The 22,583-nt window shown below is 34.7% G+C and overlaps 1 protein-coding gene across 1 annotated transcript in view; it reads right to left on the bottom strand.

The window, feature by feature from the left end:
- Nucleotides 1–22,583, bottom strand: part of TMEM135 (transmembrane protein 135) — a 224,548-nt gene that overhangs the window by 191,386 nt on the left and 10,579 nt on the right. Inside the window, exons 2-3 of the mRNA XM_026015215.2 lie at nucleotides 10,127–10,254; nucleotides 7,562–7,654 (exon numbers count right to left, since the gene is read on the bottom strand). Coding sequence (XP_025871000.1) covers nucleotides 7,562–7,654; nucleotides 10,127–10,254 — 221 coding nt within the window. The remainder of the gene's footprint in view (nucleotides 1–7,561; nucleotides 7,655–10,126; nucleotides 10,255–22,583) is intronic.

Here is a 22,583-nt window from a genome sequence, read left to right as displayed (position 1 = left end):
AAGGCACATCAAAATGCAAAAAACACAATTTGAAGAGACAGCAAGCATCATAAGGAGACACAGCAGAGATGTTGGAATTATCAGACCAGGAATTTAAAATTAAAGCAATGATTAATATACTAAGGACTCTACTGGATAAAGTTGATAGCCTATGGGAACAGATGATCAAGATAAACAGAGATGAAAATCCTAAGAACCACAAAGAAAAGGAACTACAGCAGAAATGAAGAATGCCTTTGATGTAATCACTAGTAAACTGGTCACAGCTGAGGAAAGAAGCTCTGAGCGAGAGGATATATTTCTAGAATCCTTGAAAACTGTAAACAAAAAAAAACAAAGACTGGAAAGAAAAAACAATATAGAATATTCAAGGCCTGTGTGCAGTAACTACAAAAGGTATAACATACACATAATGGGAACAGCTAAGAGAAAAATGAACAGAAGAAATATTTAAAACAATCATGACTGAGAATTTTCCTAAATTAATGTCAAACACTGAACCACAAATCAAAAAAGCTCAGAAAACACCAAACAGGATAAATGCCAAAAACAAGAACAAAAAGTGACACCTAGGAATATTTTATTAAAACTATAGAAAATCAGTCAGTTAAGTATCTGCCTTTGGCTCAGGTAATAATCTCAGGGTCCTGGGATCAAGCACTGCATCTGCATTCAGCTCTGGCTCCCTGCTCAGCTGGAGGTATCCTTGTCCCTCTTCCCCTCCCCCTGCTTGTGTGTGTGTTTGCTCGCTCTCTCTCTCTCTCTCTCTTTGAAACAAATAAAATCTTTTAACAAATGTAAAAAAAAAATTTTTTTAACCCTATAGAAAATCAAACATAAAGAAAAACTGAGAAAGAAGCCAGAGGAAAATAAAGGAACCTTACCTATTAAGGAACACCTTACCTATAAAGGAACAAAGATAATTGTATCCAACTTTTCCTGAGAAACCATGCAAACAAGGGAGTGGAGCGAAATATTTAGTGTTGAGAGGAAAAAACCCGCACCAAATTAGAATTCTGTACCCTGAGAAATTATCCTTCAAAAGTGAAGGACACATAAAGACTTCACCAAACCAAAACTGAGAATATTTGTTGCCAGTGGACCTGCTCTGCAAGAAATGTTAAATGTTCTCTAAAGAGAAAGAAAATAATACAGATCAGAATCTCATCTACATAAAGAAAAGAAGATTAAAGTAAAAATAAATGAAGGTAAATAAAAATTTTTGTTTTTCTTATTCTTAAGTGTTCTAACAGATAACAGTTCATGCAAAATAATAACGTAACTATATAATACAAGCAACCACCTAATTGAATGTGCTATTGTATATATATAGGGGCGTGTCATGCATACTTATATGTAAGTGAATGACAGCAATGATATAAAGGACAGGAAGAAGGAATTAGGATGACATTCTTCATATATACCTATGAAGGGGTATAGTATTAACTGAAAGTAAACTAGGATTACTTGTAAATGTATATTACAAAACAAGGGCAATCACTAAAAAAAAAAGCTAAAAAAAAAGTATAACTGATATACTAAGACAGAAGAGAAAAATGGAACCACCTAAAATGTTCAGTTAAAACCACAAAAAGCAGAATAAGAGTAGTAGCAAATCAAAACAAAGAACAAGGGAACAAAGAGAAAACAGTAATGAATGTAGTAGACATTATTCCAAATATATCAATAATCATTTTTTTAAGTTTTTATTTATTTATTCATGGAGACACAGAGAGAGACAGACAGACAGACAGACAGAGGGAGAAGCAGGCTCCATGCAGGGAGCCCAACGTGGGACTCAATCCAGGATCACACCCCGGGCTGAAGGCAGCTAAACGACTGGGGCTGCCCTCAATAATCACTTTGAATGTCAATAGTCTAACTATACCAATTAACGCACAGAGACCGTCAGAGTTGATCAAAAAACACGACCCAACTATATGTTGTCTATAAAAAATCATTATAAAGACATCTGCAGATTAAAATAAAAAAGCACATTAAGAAATGCCCTACAACATATACCATCAAGAAAATGTAAATTAAAACAATGAGATCTTACCACACACCCATTAAAATGGCCAGAATGCAGAACACTGACAACATAAAATGCTGGCAACAATGTGGACCCCCAGGAATTCTCATTCATTGCTGGAGGGTATGCAAACTTGTATAGCCACTTAGGTTAACCGTTTGATGTTTTCTTATGAAATTAAACATACTCTTAACATATGATACAGCAATCATACCCCTTGGGAATTACCCAAAGGGGCTGAAAACATAGCTACACAAAAACCCATGCATGGATACTCCTAATTGTCAAAACTTGGAAATAACCAAGATGTCCTCCAGTAGGGCAGAAGACAGCCTGTGGTGCATCCAGACAGTGGAATATATATCATTCAGCACTAAAAAGAAATAATCTATCAAGCCATGTAAAGGCATAGACAAAACTTAAAGGTATATTACTAAGTAAAAGAAGCCAATCTGAAAAGCTTACATACTGTATGATTTTAACTATATGACAATCTGACAAAGGTAAAACCGTAAGACAGTAAAAAAAGTTAAGTTAACAAGGGTTGGGAGGGGCGGGAGGATGAATAGCCAACCACAGAGGATTCTTAGGACAGTGAAATTTTCTGCATAATACTGTAATGGCCAAAACATATCAATGTAAAAACTGTTGACTATAATTAAGGGCTTTAGTTTAGCTGACAATAATGTCAATTTCCTGGTTTTATATTATACTATAGTTACATAAGATGCAATGATATCATTGGGAGGAAACCAGGTTATGGTTCCAAGTGACTCTATGTATTATTTGTGCAATTTTCCATAATCATGTCAAAGTTAAAAGTAAAAAAAATAATAATAATAAACCAGACCACACAGTGACAAACGTAACACAAAATAATACGGTAGAACTAAACAAAATATATCAGTTGTATAAATAAATATATGGGCTTAATTTACATATTAAAATAAACTTACATATTAACTTACATATTAAAATAAAATGATTTTTTTTCAGATTGGCTCTCCAAGTATAACCAAAGTTTATGTGGCATGTGGGGAAGATATGTCAACTATTTCAGGAAGATGAAGACATACTAGGCAAATGCAAGCAAAAATAAAGATAGATAACTAAAAATTTGGAACTCAAGCCAAAATACATTAAATGAAATAAAGACCTACATTTTAATGCTAGAAACTATACCTTAAATTAAAGATACAACCTAAAACCATATTCAATAGCATAGATCTTATGGCTATTTGCCCAACTTTGAACTGCCAATAAAAGTCAATGTACTTCTTTTTCAAATGTTCCTAAAAGTCACAAAAATCGAGCATAAATTCAGCCACAAGGAAAACTAAGTTTCATACAGAGAAAAAACAATGAATAACATTCTCAGATAAGAATGCAATAAAATTGGAAATTAATAACAAAGGGGCCATTCCATTTATCTCTACTAAATAATTCTTATATTAAAAGAGAAATAGAAACTAAAATTGCAGAATTTCTCAAAAATGATGATAATGAAAGTACTACATATCAGAACATATGGGATATAAATAAAGCACTTACCAAAAGAAAATTCTGCCTCAAATACTTATATCAATAAAATTTGGGATCCCTGGATGGCTCAGCGGTTTAGTGCCTGCCTTTGGCCCAGGACGTGGTCCTGGAGACCCAGGATCGAGTCCCACATCAGGCTCCTTATGTGGAACCTGCTTCTCTCTCTGCCTTCTCTCTCTGCCTATGTGTCTCTGCCTCTCTCATGAATAAATAAATAAAATCTTTAAAAAAATAGGGCAGCCCAGGTGGCTCAGCAGTTTAGCGCCACCTTCAGTCCAGGATGTGATCCTGGAGTCCCGGGATCCAGTCCCACGTCAGGCTCCCTGCATGGAGCCTGCTTCTCCCTCTGCCTATGTCTCTGCCTCTCTCTCTCTCTCTCTGTCTCTCATGAATAAATAAATAAAATCTAAAAAATAAATAAAATTAAATTAAATTAAAAATAAAATAAAACTTAAAGAATGAAAAGAAATAAGTAACAAATTAAAAGGCTTCTAAAAGAAAAGCAAATTAATCAAAAGAAAGTATAAGGAAAGGGGAAAAAAACAATAAAAACAATAATTAGGAAACCAAAAAACAGAACTAATAAATATGATGACTTGTTGGAAAAAAGAAAAAAATAATCAACAAAATTACTACCTAACTTAATTAAAAAAGGGAAATGGCACAATCACACAAAATAAGTAAGTTGAAAAGTCATCACTGAAAACAAAATTCAATCAAATTGTAAGACTACTCTGTACAACTCCATGTTAATATAAGAATCTTTATAAAATAGATACTTTCTGGGAAACAGACAGAACTGTCTAGCTGTTAGAGAAAGTTACTGAACCTCTCTATTGAGTGAGCTCAAAGTTTAAATAGATCAATTCCATAGAGGAAACTGATAACTTTCTAAGAACTACCACCCCCAGAAAAGTCACCATGCCCAGATTTTACAAATGGGCCAAATACTCAAAGGTCTGAAAACTCATTGCTACTTAAACTAATCCAGAGCAAGAGAAAAAAGAAGGAAAACTTCTGAACTACTTTATAAAGTAAGTGACACTCAAACCTGATAAAGAATACATACAGACACACACACAAACATATAACAACTAGTCAATTCACAAAAAATGATACCATGATCAACTCAGGTTCACTCTAGCAAAGCGAGGACTGTGGAATGTCAAAAAATCCACTCAGCTAATTCTCTCAAAATAATAGGTTTACTGAACCTATTTGATCTAGTGATTACCACTTTAATCACATATACGAAGTTGCTATTACTTGGAACTATGGGTCTCCTTATGGCCTCAGCATCATCTATGAAGTATATGCTTACCAAGTGTTCAATCTTAATATAATCAAGTTTTCAGACCGAACTTCAGTTTACAGTAATACAAGTGAACCAATTAAACGATTCCATGAGGAAAAAATTCAGACAAAACCAGAAAAGTTTTACATGCAAGATAACTGGCCTGGTCACATCAATAAATCAATGCTATGTGGGGAAAGTGGGGAGATAAAGCTAGATTAAAAGAAAATAAGGAAACATAATACCATACATAATTTTGATTAGAGTGTGGTTCAAAAAAACAGTGATAAAAGCATTTTTAAGGCACTATGGACTAGATGGTATTAGAGAATGATAGTTAATTTTCTTACATGTGAGAATAGTGTAATTACACAGAAAAATATCCTTATTTTAAAATATGCATGAAGTATTTAGAAGTGTCAAGATGTTTACAATGGTTCTCATACACACACCCAACCACACATACATATAAGCAGTTACAAGTAAGTAAAAATAGCAAAATCTTAACAACTGTTGACTCTAGGTGGTTACATAAGTGTTCAATTTCAACATTTTCTATTGAAGGGTAGGTAAATAATTTCAAAATGCTCTTATTGCTCAAGTGCCAAAAATAAATAAATCAGAGCAAACTTGGTTTAAAGTACCCTTAAAGTTTCATGTATGGGTTACATATTTTGAAATCATATTTCTAAAACAAATGTTCACATTTTTAAAAGAATTGGGAGGTTAACAATTAACAGAATAACTCTCTCATTGTTTATGGGCAAAAATTAATAACAGTTAACACAACATTTACTATGTGTCAGGCACTGTTCTAAGCATTTTATGTATATTAATTCCTTTAATTCTCAGAACAACCATGTGACTAGATTATCACTCTCTCCATTTTTCAGGTAAAGAATAAGTTGTAACACAATAAGTACCAGAGCCAGTTACCCCAGTCAGAAAGTACAGCTCCGGAATCTACACTCTTAATACACAGTACTATTCTGTACTGTATGTACTCTCAGGTGAGATATCCTATGTTTCTAGCAATATTGACTTGATGATGCTGGGGTAATAATATCCACCAGTCCTGTGATTTTAGTAATATTAATAATCCAATTGTATTAAGATACAAGCAAAGAACCAAAAGTCCAGACAGCAAAAATTTAGGCGCTATTACAATACATAAATAAGTAGGCATTAAAAGTGGCTTCAGGTGGTTTAAGTAAATATTTGGTTATCTGATAAGATCTATCTATACTCCTACTATGGGATAAGTGATTATAATGAATTTCTTCATAGGATGATGACTCAATATTGATTAATATGTTACCCTTTGATTAAAATATGGCCCCAGGCAGCCCTAGTGGCTTAGCAGTTTAGCGCTGCCTTCGGCTGGGTTGTGATCCTGGAGACCGGGGATCCAGTCCCACATCGAGTGCCTGCATGGAGCCTGCTTCTCCCTCTGCCTGTGTCTCTGCCTCTGTGTGTGTGTGTGTGTGTCTCTCATGGATAAATAAAATAAAATAAAATAAAATAAAATAAAATAAAATAAAATAAAATAAAATAAATAAAATAAAATAAAATATAAAATAAAATATAAAATAAAATAAAATAAAATAAAATAAAATAAAATAAAATAAAATAAATAAAATAAATAAAATAAATAAAATAAAATAATAAAATAAAATAAAATAAAATAATAAAATAAAATAAAATAAAATAAAATAAATAAAATAAAATAAAATAAATAAAATAAATAAAATAATAAAATAAAATAAAATAAAATAAAATAAAATAAAATAAAATAAATAAAATAAAATAAAATAAAATAAAATAAAATAAAATAAAATAAAACATGACCCCATCTTGACTCTGTGGGATAGAGATGGAATCAAAGCAGGTCCCAGCAATGAAAATGATTATTTACGAAATGGCAAAAAATTTTTTTAAAAAACTTTGTTTATTTATTCTTGAGAGACACAGAGAAAGGCAGAAACATAGGCAGAAGGAGAAGCAGGCTCTCCGCAAGGAGCCTGATGCAGGACTCAATCCCAGACTCTGAGATCACACCTTGAGCTAAAGGCAGATGTTCAACCACTGAGCCACCCAGGCATCCCGGCAAAAATTCTTTTATGAAAAAGTTTTACCTTCAGCTATTTACATGACTGAATAATTTACATAACAGTTTGTAGCATTTTATAGAAATCTTATTATGTTACATGAAACATTTTCAGCGTTATGTAAACGAAAATATTTTTTAAATGAGAAGACACCTTAAAAATAATAATTAATTTAACAGAGGTCACTCAATGAGCTTGAAGCAAATTACAGATGTGGATGAGAAAAGACACCTACTGTTAATTTTCCTAGGTGTGATAATGATATTGTAGTTCTGAAAAAGATCTTTAGATTTGTGTATGCCATGTCTTAGGCACATTCGAGAACTCTCTAATTTTTTAGTAAACAAAGACCAAAGGGTACTGTTGTTCTATAAAGCAAATCTTTATATTTTTACAGGCTTAATAAACACGAATACTAATATTAATATAATATTAAATTTTCCATCAAATATTTGTAAGACTAAAAACATATGTGAAAATACTTCTCATCCCCAGACTACAATAAATAGTTGTTTAAAAAAATTTTAGTTGGAGTGGAGGACAGCAAATCAGTTCTCTTAAATGTATAGATATATAAAATTTTACCTGCTTTTTCTTTCAATTAGAATGGCCACATAAGATGCTGGCAAAGCGGCACCAAAGCCAGGACTCCAAGAGTAGAATTTTCCAAGTATCCTCCTGAAATTCAAATTTGGAATGTTTGCATGAAATTTCTATTGTGTTAATTCAGTTATTATGAATAGAAGTTCCCCTTCTATGTCCACCCTCTACCTAATGTCCCACAGCACCTCAAATTCAACATGTTCATAACCAAACTCATTAGTGCACTTTCCTATCCCCATGAACTTGCTCTCACTCTTCTATTTTCCTAAGTGAATGGGATCAAAACTACCTACCCACTCAGGTGTGATGCTTTGAGACATCCATAGCTTCTCCTTTTCCTTTTCTCTACATGTTAAATCATCCTCTTGAATTTTTCCATACACAATTTATCTCTCAAATTCCTCTCCAACCTGCTACCCCTACCCCTTGCTCAGTTAAGACCCTCACCATTTCTTATTCTGGTTGTTACAACAGCAAGCTAACAGGTATCTCTCCTTCCAATAGTTTAGTCAATCATATTCATTCAGACATTCCCTGAATCCAATATTACTCACTATGCAAAACTTCTTTGTTCTCTGTTGCCTTATCTATCAAATGGGAACAATATTATTACCGATCTCATACAGCACCATACATGGCACATAGAAAGTGCAAGAAAAATGTTAACTGTTGTTATGACTACTATTATGTCTTAACACATGAAAAATATTCAACAACTGTCTCCCCTTCTTTGCTTCTACAATCCTTGATAACTTTTCCTTATAGTAGTTACTAAAGTATTTTATATTTTTTAATTTTGGGTATAAAATCATTTTCCACTTACTAGAATATGTCCCTTTAAAGTAAGAATCTACATAGTGTCTCACTCAGTAGAAATGGCCATTAACTGCTTGGGTTTTTAAAGAGACCAAAAAAAAGATATTTGGAAATGTCAGCAAGATTTTTTTTCTTTCAAAGACAATATGAGGGACGCCTGGGTGACTCAGCGGTTGAGCGTCTGCCTTTGGCTCAGGGCATGATCCTGAGGTCCCGGGATTCAGTCCCACATCGGGTTCCTTGCATGGAGCCTGCTTCTCCCTCTGCCTCTGTCTCTGCCTCTCTCTCTGTATCTCTCATGAATAAATAAATAAAATATTTTAAAAAGAGAGAGAGAGAGAGAGAGACAATATGATCCTAAGACAGGGAGAAGCAGCACATAAAATTTGCAATTATCTGAACAAAGTTGGCTGTTAAATAACACATTATAAGAAAAAATGTATGAACATATACATAAGGATTAAGAATCACTGGTGAAATTATATTTTTAACTGAGCTTAGCTTTAGAAGAATTAGAAAAACTACAGAACATGGGTATTTCCTAAATGAACATCAGAAACCTTCAGCCTGAGAAAACCAGAAGCAATTCTCCCTTCAAAATAAAATACACAAAGGCCCTAAGAAGTTACTGAATATAAAAATTAAAGAAAAATAAGTCAAGGCATCATTTACATGAGGAACACAGATGTTATTATAAGTATTTTAACTATAAATTCAATGTGCTTTGCACTTCTACAATTTACCAAACAGGTTCACAGAACATAAAGAAATATGCTACCAAAGCAACTTATGATTATTGCAGTATTTTAAAACCCAATTATCTTAAAACTTGATTTTTAGTGTGTGAAAAGTATTAGAAACGTTCCAGAGAACATATGACAAAGAGCTTCCTACAAACATTTTCAAGTTAAAGGCATGATTTTTCTCAGTAGTATAAAGCTTATCATTTATTTTCTGCATAATCTAAAAGTTTATAATGATTAGTGTATTGAGGGAAAAAAATCTGTAAAAGACATCTGAAAATTATCTTTTTAATTGCAGTTAATGTATACCCCCAGAATTGCTCTGAGCAACATGAATATGAGAAAAATATAAATTTATATTTCAGTTTGACAGATTTAAGAAAAACCCTAGTTTGGATTTTCAACAATCACTGGGGATAAAGATAAGAAGTAAATATATAATCAACATGCTAGGTATATCACAGCACTAAAAACTGAATTTTAACTGCATCTAAATCATAGAAAGTATGTGACATAGGTAATCAAGACTTAATCAGACCAAAAGTTTCATCACTAGGATAAGCTAGAAGTTATTTACTGTTTTACATATAAATGCAAGCATTTTATACTCCCTCTGAAGTCTATTCACTGCATCTGGACCTTACCTATATCAGAGACAGCTGCTTTGAATTCCTGATCCATGAAACCAAAAAGTTAAGAAATCCTAATCAACAACTTGGTAAGTACAGTAGGCCTCAGAAAACACATGATATACCAAAGCACTTCTGCTATATAATCATTACAATAATTTGAGGTTTATATTGCATCTTTAGACCAAGAGGCCCACAACTCCTGTTTTAACAAGGTTTCTTTGAGATAAATAAATGTAATCCAAGAGAGAAAAAGATATACAAGCAATGACCTGCACAACATTGGTAAAAACATCCGTTTGTTTCAGTTTCAACAAAGGAACACATATTAATCTCCAGTGGTGATTATGAGTACCAACCTTAAAATGCAAAAGAAAGCCATATACAAGGCCCCATTAGCAGTCAGAAATGAAGCAGATTGTAGGATCTCAGGGAGTAGTTTGTGTAAATAATAGTCTAATTTTCGTTTCCGGAGAATTGCTGCAATCTGGAAAGAGAAAGGCTTTTTTGTTTAATTCAACCAACGTTTCCCACTTAAATTAGCTTTTAGGTGAAAGGTACTGAATAATAGCATATATTTTAAAAGTAAAGCTAAAACTGGTATTTAAAAAAAAAACTGGTATTTTACTGGCTCCTTTACAAAAAGATAATTTCTGGGGAAAAAAAAGACACTTTAATTTATTGAAGATCTAATGGGTAAAATACACACCAAGAAATTACAATATAGGTCATAAAAAATAACTTCTAAACGTTGTGGTAAATATTTATAATGCCTTGAAAGCAGTTTTTTTTTTTTTTGAAAGCAGTTTTAAACTGAATAATGGAATACATTTTTAAGTGGAAAAATTAAAGCGCAATTCAAATAGAAATTGAATGCCAAAACAAAATTATTTTACAGATATTATCAGCCTGGATATTCTCAGTGATAGAAACCAAAGAAATTCATTCAAGTATCTAAACACAACTACTATGTGACAAAACCATGCAACAAATACAAAAAGTAAAAAATAAAAGTAATGATTTCTGGCCCACTGGAGCCCATTAAAAAAAGGGGGGGAGGGGGCCTGAAAAACACAGACTGAGAATCTAGTCTACTATTCTACAATAGACTGATGCCACGATGTTATCAGAACACAGAAACAGGAACAAGCATCTGCACAGAGGATGTGTGCAGAATCCTGTACAGAAGTTTGTCACAAAAATATTTCAGAGTATCATCCTATAAGTTTTCATGACTTATCTTTTAAATTTAGATTGAAAATATATTTGGGGCACCTAGGTGGCTCAGTCGATTAAGCATCAGCCTTCAGCTCAGGTCATGATCCCAGGGACCTAGGAGCAAGTCCCACATCAGGCTCCCTGCTCCGTGGGAGGGATTCTGCCCTCTGCCCCTCCCCCACCCTCATGCAAGTGCTCACACTTGCTCTCACACGTGTGTGCAAAAAATGAATAAATAAAATCTTATATATGTGTGTATATTATATATACACATACATAAATATGTGTGTAGGCAGCAGAATTGTGAAAGGGATATGAGCTATATTTGTAAAAACAGAATTTTCACAGGCCACCTGAAAAAAATATTTTTCCATCATGATAAAACAATGTATCAAAGGAACAAAAGTTAAAACCACATAATTAGGGAATAAGGGAGGAGTTGTAAGAAAGGGCAACACTGACTTGAAAGAAGACTAGAGAACTCTCTGTTCACTTGCACGTAACACTTTTCCTAAGGTCCATGATTAACAAATCTAACAGCCTCTTCTCAGTTCTTTTCTTACTCCATCCCTTTGAAACCTCTGAAACAGATCATCTCCTACTTCATTCAATTAAACTGTTACTAAGAATTGCACCATACACAGAAAAAACAATGATGAATAAAATCTAATCTCTGCCTTCAAGGAACATAAAATCTTGATAAACAAGACATTATAATATCGTGAAAAGCTAGACTAGAGGAAAAAGAAACTGCTATAGAAATATACATTGGGGAGGATCCCTGAGTGGCTCAGCGGTTTGGTGCCTGCCTTTGGGCCAGGGCGTGGTCCTGGAGTCCCGGGATCCAGTCCCACGTCGGGCTCCTGGCATGGAGTCTGCTTCTCCCAATGCCTATGTCTCTGCCTCTCTCTCTCTCTCTCTCATGAATATATAAATAAAAAAATCTTATAAAAAAAGAAATATACATTGGGGAATGACCAAAAGGAGATAGGATTGGGCAGGTGATGATGTCTGGAAGGTATCACTGATCTTTCTAAGATGAATCTTGATAAATAGGTGGAATTTTGACAGGAGAGGTTTCTATAGTTTCCCTGACAATGCATTCTTTTCATTTTCCCATCATATCTCTAAATGTGTTTCCGTTGTTGGCCTTTCTTCCTCAGATTGCTACTCACCCACATATGTTCTGTCCCATGGCATCATCTATCATTTCAAAGTAGGAATTCTTATAACTCCAAACTCTTCCCTAATTTCTTAATCCATCTTTCAAGTAACTATTGGATGCATCAAGAAATATGTAGCACAGACATTTAAAAAATCAGCATGTCCAAAGTAGAACTCATTGTATTTCCCTAAAATGCTTTTACTTATGAGTTTCCCACCTTATTACACCCACCCAATTACTCAGGAACAAAACAGTGTCATTTTCAATCACTCCCTGATCCTCAACCATCTCACTGGTTGTTTTTTTTTTTTTTTTTTTTTTTTAAGATTTTTTATTTTTAGGTTAATCTCCGCACCCAATGTGGGGCTCGAACCTATAACCGTGTGATCAATCATATACTCCACCAACTAAACCAGCCATGCACCGCAACAGTATCATCAGTTCTAATGGTCTTCTAGTATCTTCAGGTTTTGGAATGTAACATCTCTTTCATTTTACACTTAACAATGGGCAGAATCTGCTACTCTGTTATATATTCAAGTAGTTAAAAAAAAAATCCCCTCTATTCCTAGAAAAGAAGAAATAAAATTATCCCTGTTAGCAAATAACTTGATTGTCTACACAGAAAATCCCAAACAATATACAAAACAAACAAAACTCAACCTCCTCCTAGAATTAATTAGGCCGCTCAGCAAAGGCACAGGATACAGATAAACATACAAAAACATTTGTAGGGGTGTCTGGGTGGCTCAGTCAGTTTAGGCATCTGCCTTTGGTTCAGGTCATGATCTCCAGGTCCTAAGAACAAGCCCTGCATCTATGGGGCTTCCTACTCAGGGGGGAGTGTCTCTCTCTCGCTCTCTCTCCCCCTCCCCCTTTCTGCCCCTCCCCATTTCTTTCTTCAAATAAATAAAATCTTTTTTAAAAAATCATTTGTATTTCTATACAAGAGCAATCAACATATGTATACAAAAATTAAAAATACAGCATTTATAAGTCATCAAAAAAAATAATAAAATACTAAGAAAAATCTACCTGAATAGGATTTGTATGCTGAAAACTACACAATGTTGATAAAAGAAAGCAAAGCTGGAGTAAATAAATGTTTGTGGACTAGAAGAAGCAGCATGTCAATTCTCCCTAAAGTGACACAATTCCTATCACAGTATCAGAAAGATTTTTCCAGATAGATATAGGCAAGATTATCCTGAAATTTATACAGAAAAACAGAAATTATAAGAGCTAAGACAACTTTGAAAAAGAGAATAAAGTGAATCAGTCCACTCAATTTTAAGACATATTCATTGAGCAATCAGGCTTTGTGATATTAGCAGAGAAATACACAAGTAGGTTAATGAAACAGAATAGAGAACCTAGAAACAGACCCACTTAAATACTTCTAACAAAAGACTTCAACAAATGGTGCTGGAGCAAGTGGATGTCCATAGGCCAGAAAATTTTAAAATTAAAATTAAAAAACAACCTCAACCTAAGTCTCACAGTTCACACAAAATTTAATTCAAAATGGACTATAGACACAAATGTAAAATATAAAACCATAAAATTTTAGGGACAAAAATCAAAGAAAATCTTAGGGATTTAAAACTAGGCAAAGAGTTCTTAAACATGAGGTCAAAAGCATAATTCATAAAAGGAAAAACTGTAAATTACACTTTACAATTGAAACTTCTTCTCTTTGAGAGATGTGTTAAAAATAAAAAGAGTAACTGCAGAATGGGAGAAAATACTTGTAAACTAGATATCCTGCAAAGGACTAGTATCTAGAATATATAAGGAAACCTCAAAACTCAACAGTAAAAAAGTAATGCAATTAAACAGTGGCAAAGATATGAATAGATATTTCACTGAAGACATACAAATGGCAGACAAACATACTAGCCATTAAGGAAATGCAAATTAAAACTACAATGAGCTATCACTACACAACATCAGAAAGGCTAAGGTTTTAAAATACTGGAAACACCAAATTCTAGCAAGAAAGCAGAGAAACTGGATCACTCATGCATTACTAGGGAGAATGAGAAATGGCACAGCCATTCTGGAAAGCAGTTTGAGAGTTTCTTGAAAAAATAAACAAGCAACTATCATATCACCCAGGAAATACAGTCCAGGGTGTTTATCCTAGAGAAATGAAAATGTATGTTCATACAAAATCTGTGCACAAATGTTTATAGCAGCTCTTTTATATAATAGTCAAAACCCAGAAACAACCCATATGTCTTTGAAGAAGTGAATGATTTAAAAACAGTGGAGTATTCACACAAGAGACTACTACAGCTACGAAAAAAAAAAAGTGAGTGATAAATGGAACAATCTTTTTTAAAGATTTTATTTATTTATTCATGTGAGACACAGAGAGAGGCAGAGACACAGGCAGAGGGAGAAGAAGATCCCTGTGAGGAGCCCAATGCAGGACTTGATCCTAGGACCCTGTGATCACGAAGTGAGTTGAAGGCAGATGCTCAACCACTGAGCCACTCAGGTGCCCTTACATGGAACAATCTTGATCAATCTTCTAAAAAATATGCTAAGTAAAAAAGGCCAATCCCAAAACACTGCATAATGCATGATTTCATTTACATAACATTCTTGAAATGCCAAAATATGGAAATGAAGAACAAAGTAATGGTGGCCAGGGATTAAGAGGAGGTGTGTGGGAGGGAAGCAGGTATTGCTATAAAAGTGCAACATGAGGGATCCTTCTGGTAATGAAAATGTTCTATATCTTGACTCTATCAATGGCAATATTTTGGTTGTGATATTTTACTATCATTTTACAAGATGATACTATTAGGAGAAACCAAATGAAAAGTACAGGGAATCTCTCTCCATTACTTCTTACAACTGCGTAAGAATCTACAATCATCTCAAAATAAAAAGTTCCATTAAGAAAAAGAAGCAGTTAAAAATTTAAAAAAAAAAAAAAATTAAAAAAAGGGATCCCTGGGTGGCGCAGCGGTTTGGCGCCTGCCTTTGGCCCAGGGCGCGGTCCTGGAGACCCGGGATCGAATCCCACATCAGGCTCCCGGTGCATGAAGCCTGCTTCTCCCTCTGCCTGTGTCTCTGCCTCTCTCTCTCTCTCTCTGTGACTATCATAAATAAAAATTTTTTTAAAAATTAAAAAAAAAAAAGAAAAAGAAGCAGTTATTCACAGAGCCAATATGTAAATGAAATATGCTCATCATCATTAGTCTTCATTGCACAAGGAAATAACACCACAAACACATCAGAATGACTAAAATAAAAAGAACTGATAATGCAAAGTACTGATGGGAATGGAAAAAACTGGAATTTTCATACATTGCTGGTGGGAATGTAAAGCTGAAGACTTACTTTACTATCTAATGAAATTAAATGTATCCTTACCCTATTAATACAGTAATTCCTCTCCTAGGTATATACACTCAGAAAATACAAGTGCTTATGTTCACCAAAAGTCATATTCACATAACACTATCTATAATTACAAATACTGCAGAAAACTAAATATCCATTAACAATGAAGTGGATAAATTGTATATATTTGCAATATTGGTACACCAAATTGAACAGTCTATTGTGAGAAACAGGGAAAATCTTACACAAAATGTGAGAAGTAACGTAGGACCTTAACATCATTGTGCTCTAACCCAGGGCTTCCAACCACTGCTTACAAATAACCAAAAAAACTGATCCTCTCGACAGTTTGGGTAATCAGGCCTATTAGATAACAGAGCACAGTAATAAACATCTCAGTTTTCCCGAACATGGCACACAATTATTTTCATTTTCTAGGTATGCCATAGCATGTTACAGTGTAAAAAAAGGTTAGGAAACACCGATCTTACCAAATAATGTGACGGTAATTGCACATACCATATAGCAAGAGCACATGTATATAAAATCATTATCAGACATCCACAGTCACCTTCATAAACATATTTTATGGTAAAAATATGTTCTAATGTTCTTCAGTTTTGACCAAGAAATTCCACACTAATTATGTAATTAGTCTAATTATGGAATTCACTAATTATGAATTTTCCAAATTCGCTTACAACCATTTAACCAAATACAGGTACATAATAGCACTATGATTAAAACATAAACCTGTATTTATTTTAGTTACATAATCTAGTTTTAGAAGATTATGTAATAACTAGGAAAAAATAAATCAAAATACATAAAGTGAAAATGCAGACTACAAAATAGCATTTTTTAATGAACATATGGAACAAATATGAGAATGTTATGCATTGGTTATCTCTGATTGTGGCAACAGATTACTCTAATCTTCTTTTTGTTTGGGGGTATTTCCAGACAATCTACAATAAGCATATGACACACATGTAAAATTGGTGGGAGATAAACAAGTAGGAGAAAATGGGATTATAGAAAAAATAATCTAAACAAGAGATAGAAATAAACACCATGATAGAGTACAAAGTAATCATGAGATATGATTTTTAATTTTAGCTCTACAACTAACAATTTCTATGAAAGATCCTTGTTTGGATGTAATTCTTTAAATTTGTTTCCTCACTTATTAAAGAGATTAAATTAAATGACACAGGAATGACATCAGCCAAATAGCAGTTTCCATCACTCAACTTCTTGCAGAAACAACAATTTAAATAACTACCCAAGCATGAAAATACCTTCACGAAAATACCCTCACAAAAGCTAAGGATTCCAGGTGAGAGATTACAGCACCTGGATGGAACACGGAAATAAGACACACTGAAAAGTGTAGGAAAGACAATCTCCAAGTCCAGGCAACCCCGTGTTCAGTGAGACATCCATCCACTAAAAGTGAGGTAAGCATCCAACTTCATCACAAATTATGGAGCCACCCGGTGCATGGAGCCTGCTTCTCCCTCTGCCTGTGTCTCTGCCTCTCTCTCTTTCTCTCTCTGTGACTATCATAAATAAATAAAAATTAAAAAAAAAAAAAAAAACAAATTAAACAAATTATGGAGCCAGGCCTGCCCTAGTGAAGAAGGACACAAGGCCAACCCACACAAACCATAAGCTAACTCCAGGCTAACTCCCAAGAACCCAGGCTCCAGTCTTGTTCCAGGGACTGAGGCTTCAGGCTCAACACCAAAATCTGAGCCACCAGGCCTGCCCCAATGGGCCCAAGCAGAAGGCCCATGCCACTGAACCTAGGCTCTAGACTCACCCCTAAACACCAGACTAGCCTGCTTAAAGACTGCAATAGCAAACCCATGCACAGGCTTGCCCAGAAAACCTACCCAAAATCTCTGGACAGTCTACATGGAAGGACTTCATTGCAGGAGCCACAGTTTGGAGACTAGAAATAATGCCTACTTCTTCAAATGCAAACACACCAAAATGAAGCCACAAGGAATACAATAATCGGAAAAACAAAGGAATAAAATAAAGCACCGGTAACCAACCTTAAGAAAACAGAGATCTATGAATTGCCAAAGACTTCAAAATTATCATCATAAAAAACCTCAGTAAATACAACAGAACACAGACGACTAAATGAAATCAGAAAAACAATACATGACCAAAATGAGAAGTTCAACAAAGATGAAAACGGAAGGAAGGAAGGAAGGAAGGAAGGAAGGAAGGAAGGAAGGAAGGAAGGAAAAAGGAAAGGAAAGGAAAGAGAGGAGGGGGAAGGGAGAGAAGAGAAGAGAGAAGAAAAGAAAGGAAGAAAAAAGAAAAGAAAGAAAAGAAAAGAAAAGAAAAAAAAGAAAAGAAAAAAGAAATTCTGGAGCTGAAGAAAATAATGACAAAACAGAAAAATATTCCACAGATAGCTTCAACAACAGACTAGGTCAAGCTGAAGAAAGAATCACTGAGGTCAAAGACAGGTTATTTGAAATTACCCAGATGGAGAAACAAAAAGAAAAAAGGTTAAAAAAGAGTTTAAAAAGTCTACAAGAATTATGGGACACAAATCAAATAAGTAAGCATTAAGGGAATCCTGGAACAAGCAGAGAAAGAGAAAAACAACAGAAACCTTACTTAAGGAAACAATGACTGAAAAACTCCCCTAATTTGGAGAAGGAAACAGACATTCAAAACCATGTAGTCCAAAGAGCCCCAACTATATTAACTATAGAGAGATTTTCACCTAGATATATCATAATCAAATTCTCAAAGGTCAAAGAAATTTTTTTAAATTTTAATCCCAGTACAGTTACCAAACAGTGTTATATTAGTTTCAAGTATACAGTATAGTGATGCAAAACAATTCTATACATTACTCAGACCTCATCAGGTACCAAAGTGTACCAAAGAAAGAATTCTGAAAGCAGTACGAGAAAAGCAAATCATCATATACAAAAGAACCTCAAAAGAATAAGTGAATTTCTTAGAAGAAATCTTGTAGGCCAGAAAAGAGTGGAATGAAAAATTCAAATTTCTGAAAGAAAAAAGCTGCCAACCAAGAATACTTTATTTGCCAAAGCTGTCCTTCAGAACATGACATAAAAACTTTTGCAAAAAAAAAAAGCTGAGTACATCACCACTAGAACTATATTATAGGAAACAAAAGAAAGTTCCTCAAGTTTAAATGAAAAGACATTAATTAATATCATAAAAACATGAAAATATAAAACTCCCTGATGAAGATAGTGCATAGTCAAATTCACACAAATATATAGTCAGATATTTTAATACTGTAATGGTGCTGTTACAGTATCAATTCAAAAGTACTGACAGTACTAAATCTAAAATTAAAATCAGGGCAGCCCTGGTGGCGCAGCGGTTTAGCGCCGCCTGCAGCCCAGGGTGTGATCTGGAGACCCTGGATCGAGTCCCATGTCAGGCTCTGCATGGAGCCTGCTTCTCCCTCTGCCTGTGTCTCTGCCTCTCTCTCTCTCTCTGCATCTCTATGAATAAATAAATAAAATCTTAAAAAAAAAAAAAACCTACCATGCTTTAAAAAAAAATAAAACAAAATAAAATAAAAATCAAAGCTAAAGTATTTAAATTACTATCGCTTAATAATTTATTAACAGATAATATAAAAAAATTGTGACTACAAAAACATAAAATGGAGATGGGGAATAAAGTGTAGTTTTCGTATGTGATTGAAGCTATTAGCTCAAACATTTATAAATGTTTTATATTAGCCTCATAGTAACCACAAAGCAAAAACCTATAGTTGATATAAAAAAAATAAAGAAATCAAAGCAGCCACGACAAAAAAAAAAAAAAAAATAATCAAATCACAAAGGAAAATGGCAAGAGAAGAACAAAGGAACTACAAAATAAAAAACAATGAACAAAATAGCAACAGTAAGTACTTCCCATTAATAATTGTTTTAAATGGGGCACCTGGGGGCTCAGTTGGTTAAGCATCTGCCTTCAGTTCAGGTCATGATCCCAGAGTCCTGGGATTGAGCCCCACATCGGGCTCCCTGCTCAGCGGGGAAGTCTGCCTCTCCCCTTGCTCATGCTCTCTCTTGTACTTATCTCTCTCAAATAAATAAATAAAATCTTTAAAAAATAATTACAATAATAGTTTTAAATGTAAATCCATTAAATAATCCTATCAAAACACAGAGTGGCTAAATGGATTAAAATAATGATAAAATTAAATTTAAGAACAAAGAAGACACAACAAAATGCTGCCTACAAAAGGCTCTCTTTAGCTTTCAGGATACACATAAATTGAAAGTAAACGAATGGGAAAAAGATATTCCATGCTAATAGTGACCAAAAGAGAAGCAGGTGACTATACTTATACAAGACAGAATAGACTTTAATTAAGTCAAAGAACATAAAGACACAAATAAATGACAAGATATTCCATGTTCGAAGGAGGGGAATTTGGCAGCAGAGTACGAGGACCCTAGGCTCACATTATCCCATTAACACAACTAGATAACTATCAAATCATCCTAAATATCCCAGGAATTGACCTGAAGACTGGCAGAAGCAACTTTACTAATAAAGGTAAAGAAGAGACCACATCAAAGAAGGCAGGAAGTTCGGAGAGGGGCTTGGGAAACAGTGGCCACTGTGGTGGGGAAGGAGCCACTGTCACAAAGATAAGAGACAGACTAACAAACAGGGGAGTGCACAGGAAAAACAAATAACCAGAGAAATCGGCCTGGAAATTGAGAAGGGCTGAATATTGTGAGTTCTTGCAACCAGTAGGGCTGAAAGTCATCTAGACATGAAAAGGCTTGTCCCAGAAGCACTGGGGCTGCTCTTAGAGAAAAGACAGGGCCAACAGCCCACAGACATAGAGCATGGAAACAGTGATCTGAAGAGCACTTGGGGTACTGAGTGGGCAGGTTATCTGCTCAACTCAGAGTATGCACTAAAGAGACAGCATTACGGGAAAGATCACTCTGGAAAAAAAGGAACTACCAGGTGCCACTTCCCTCCCCTGCCCCTCGGAATAAGCACAGGACTACCTGTGGCAAACAACACAACACCAACACTCACTATGATGTAACTTGCTTACATAAAACCTGCAACCACCCCATGCACACACACAGTGTTCCAGAGGAATGGCCCTTCCCACTCATACTTGCCTCAGTCCCAGTGTGACAGGCCCCTTTCCCCAGAAGATAGGTTTAAACCTGGGCACACACAATGTCTCCCATCCCAGGAGTTATGCAAGGCCCCACCCAGTTCCAGCAGCAGTAACAACCGGTCTCATTTCACAAGCAGACCAGAGTACACCTAGTTAAAACATGCTACATTCAGGCCAGAGACCAAACAGGCAAAACAGGCAAACTGACCAAAACAGGCAAAAAGAACCTCTGCAGAGCTTCTGCTACACAAAACCATAGCACACACAGCACACAAGGGAGATGCTCTCAGAAGCACCAGGCCCTGGGGAAGAAAGAACACTACATAATAGGGCAGGGCCTCTTCTTCATAAGTCATAGAACGGGAGTTCTAGCTGACTTTCATTTACACACAGAAAAAGGCACAGAGATTCAGAGAAATCAAAGGACAGGAGAAGGCCATTGCTGGCAGTCTAAGCAAACAGATATAAGTAACATGCATCATGGAATATTTAAAGAAATGATCCGGGGCACCTGGGCGACTCAGTTGGTTGAGCATCTGCCTTAGGCTCAGGTCATGATCTCAGGGTTCTGGGGTTGAACCCCATATCAGGCTCAGTGGGAGGCCTGTTTCTCCCTCTTCCTCTGCCGGCTATCCTCCCTGCTTGTGCTCTCTCTGTCAAATAAATAAATAAAATCTTTAAAAAGAAATGATCCTCATAAGAATACTCACTGGACATGAAAAAGGGTGGAAGACATTAGTGAGACCCTTAATACAGAAATAAAAAGGAACCAATCTGAGATGAAGAATGCAATAGATGAGATTAAAAACATACTTAATGCAATCACAGCAAGCTGGAAGAAGCAGAGGAACAAATTAATGATCTAGAAGACAGACTAATGAGAATTAATCAACCCAAACAAGAGAGAGAAAAAAGAATTATGCAAAACAGAATAGATTTAGAGAACTCAGCGCTTCCATCATTACTTAGAATACAAATGGACTAAACACTGCAACCAAAAAACATAAGGTGACAGAATGGATGTAAAAACAAAACTCATCTATATGCTGCTTCCAAAAAAAATCATTTTAGATCCAAAGACACCTGCAGAATGAAAATGAGAGGATGGAGAAACATTTACCATGCAAATGCATGTCAAAAGAAAGCTGGAGTAATAATACTTATACTGGACAAAGCAGACTTTAAAATGAAGACTGTAACAAGACAAGGAAGGCCACTATATAGTAATAAAAGAAACAACCCAACAATAAGATATAACAATTGTAAATATTTATGCACCCAACATGGGAGCACCCAAATATATAAAACAGTTAATAACACAAAGGAATTAATTAATAATAATAAAATAATAGTAGGGAACTTTAACACCTCACTTACATCAACAGACGACCTATACTCTGAAAACTATAAAACACACTTGAAAGAAATTAAAGACAACACAGAAATAGAAGGACACTCCATGCTCATGGATTGGAAGAACAAATATTATTAAAATGACTATATTACTCAAAGCAATCTATACATTTAATGCCATCCCTGCTTTTCCCTCTGGCCCTACCCCCACTCATGCTGGCTGTCTCTCTCTCTCTCTCTCTCTCTCTCTCAAACAAATATAATCTTTAAAAAAAATTTTTAATGAACTATTGGGACTACATGAAAATAAAAAGCTCTGCATAGTAAAAGAAACAACAAAACTAAAAGACAACTTATGGAACGGGAGAAGATATTTGCAAATGACATATCCAATAAAGGGTTAGTATCCAAAATATATAAAAAACTTATAAAACTTACCACCCAAAAAACCAAATAACCTACTTTAAATGAGCAGAAAACATGAACAGACATTTCTCCAAAAAAAGACATCCAGAGGGGCGACAAATGAAAAGATGATCATCATCATTTATCA

This window comes from Vulpes vulpes, chromosome 11 (assembly GCF_048418805.1).
Source record: "Vulpes vulpes isolate BD-2025 chromosome 11, VulVul3, whole genome shotgun sequence".
Lineage (NCBI taxonomy): Eukaryota > Metazoa > Chordata > Mammalia > Carnivora > Canidae > Vulpes > Vulpes vulpes.
Note: the sequence above shows the minus strand (reverse complement) of the source record. Positions and strands in the feature narration are given on the sequence as shown.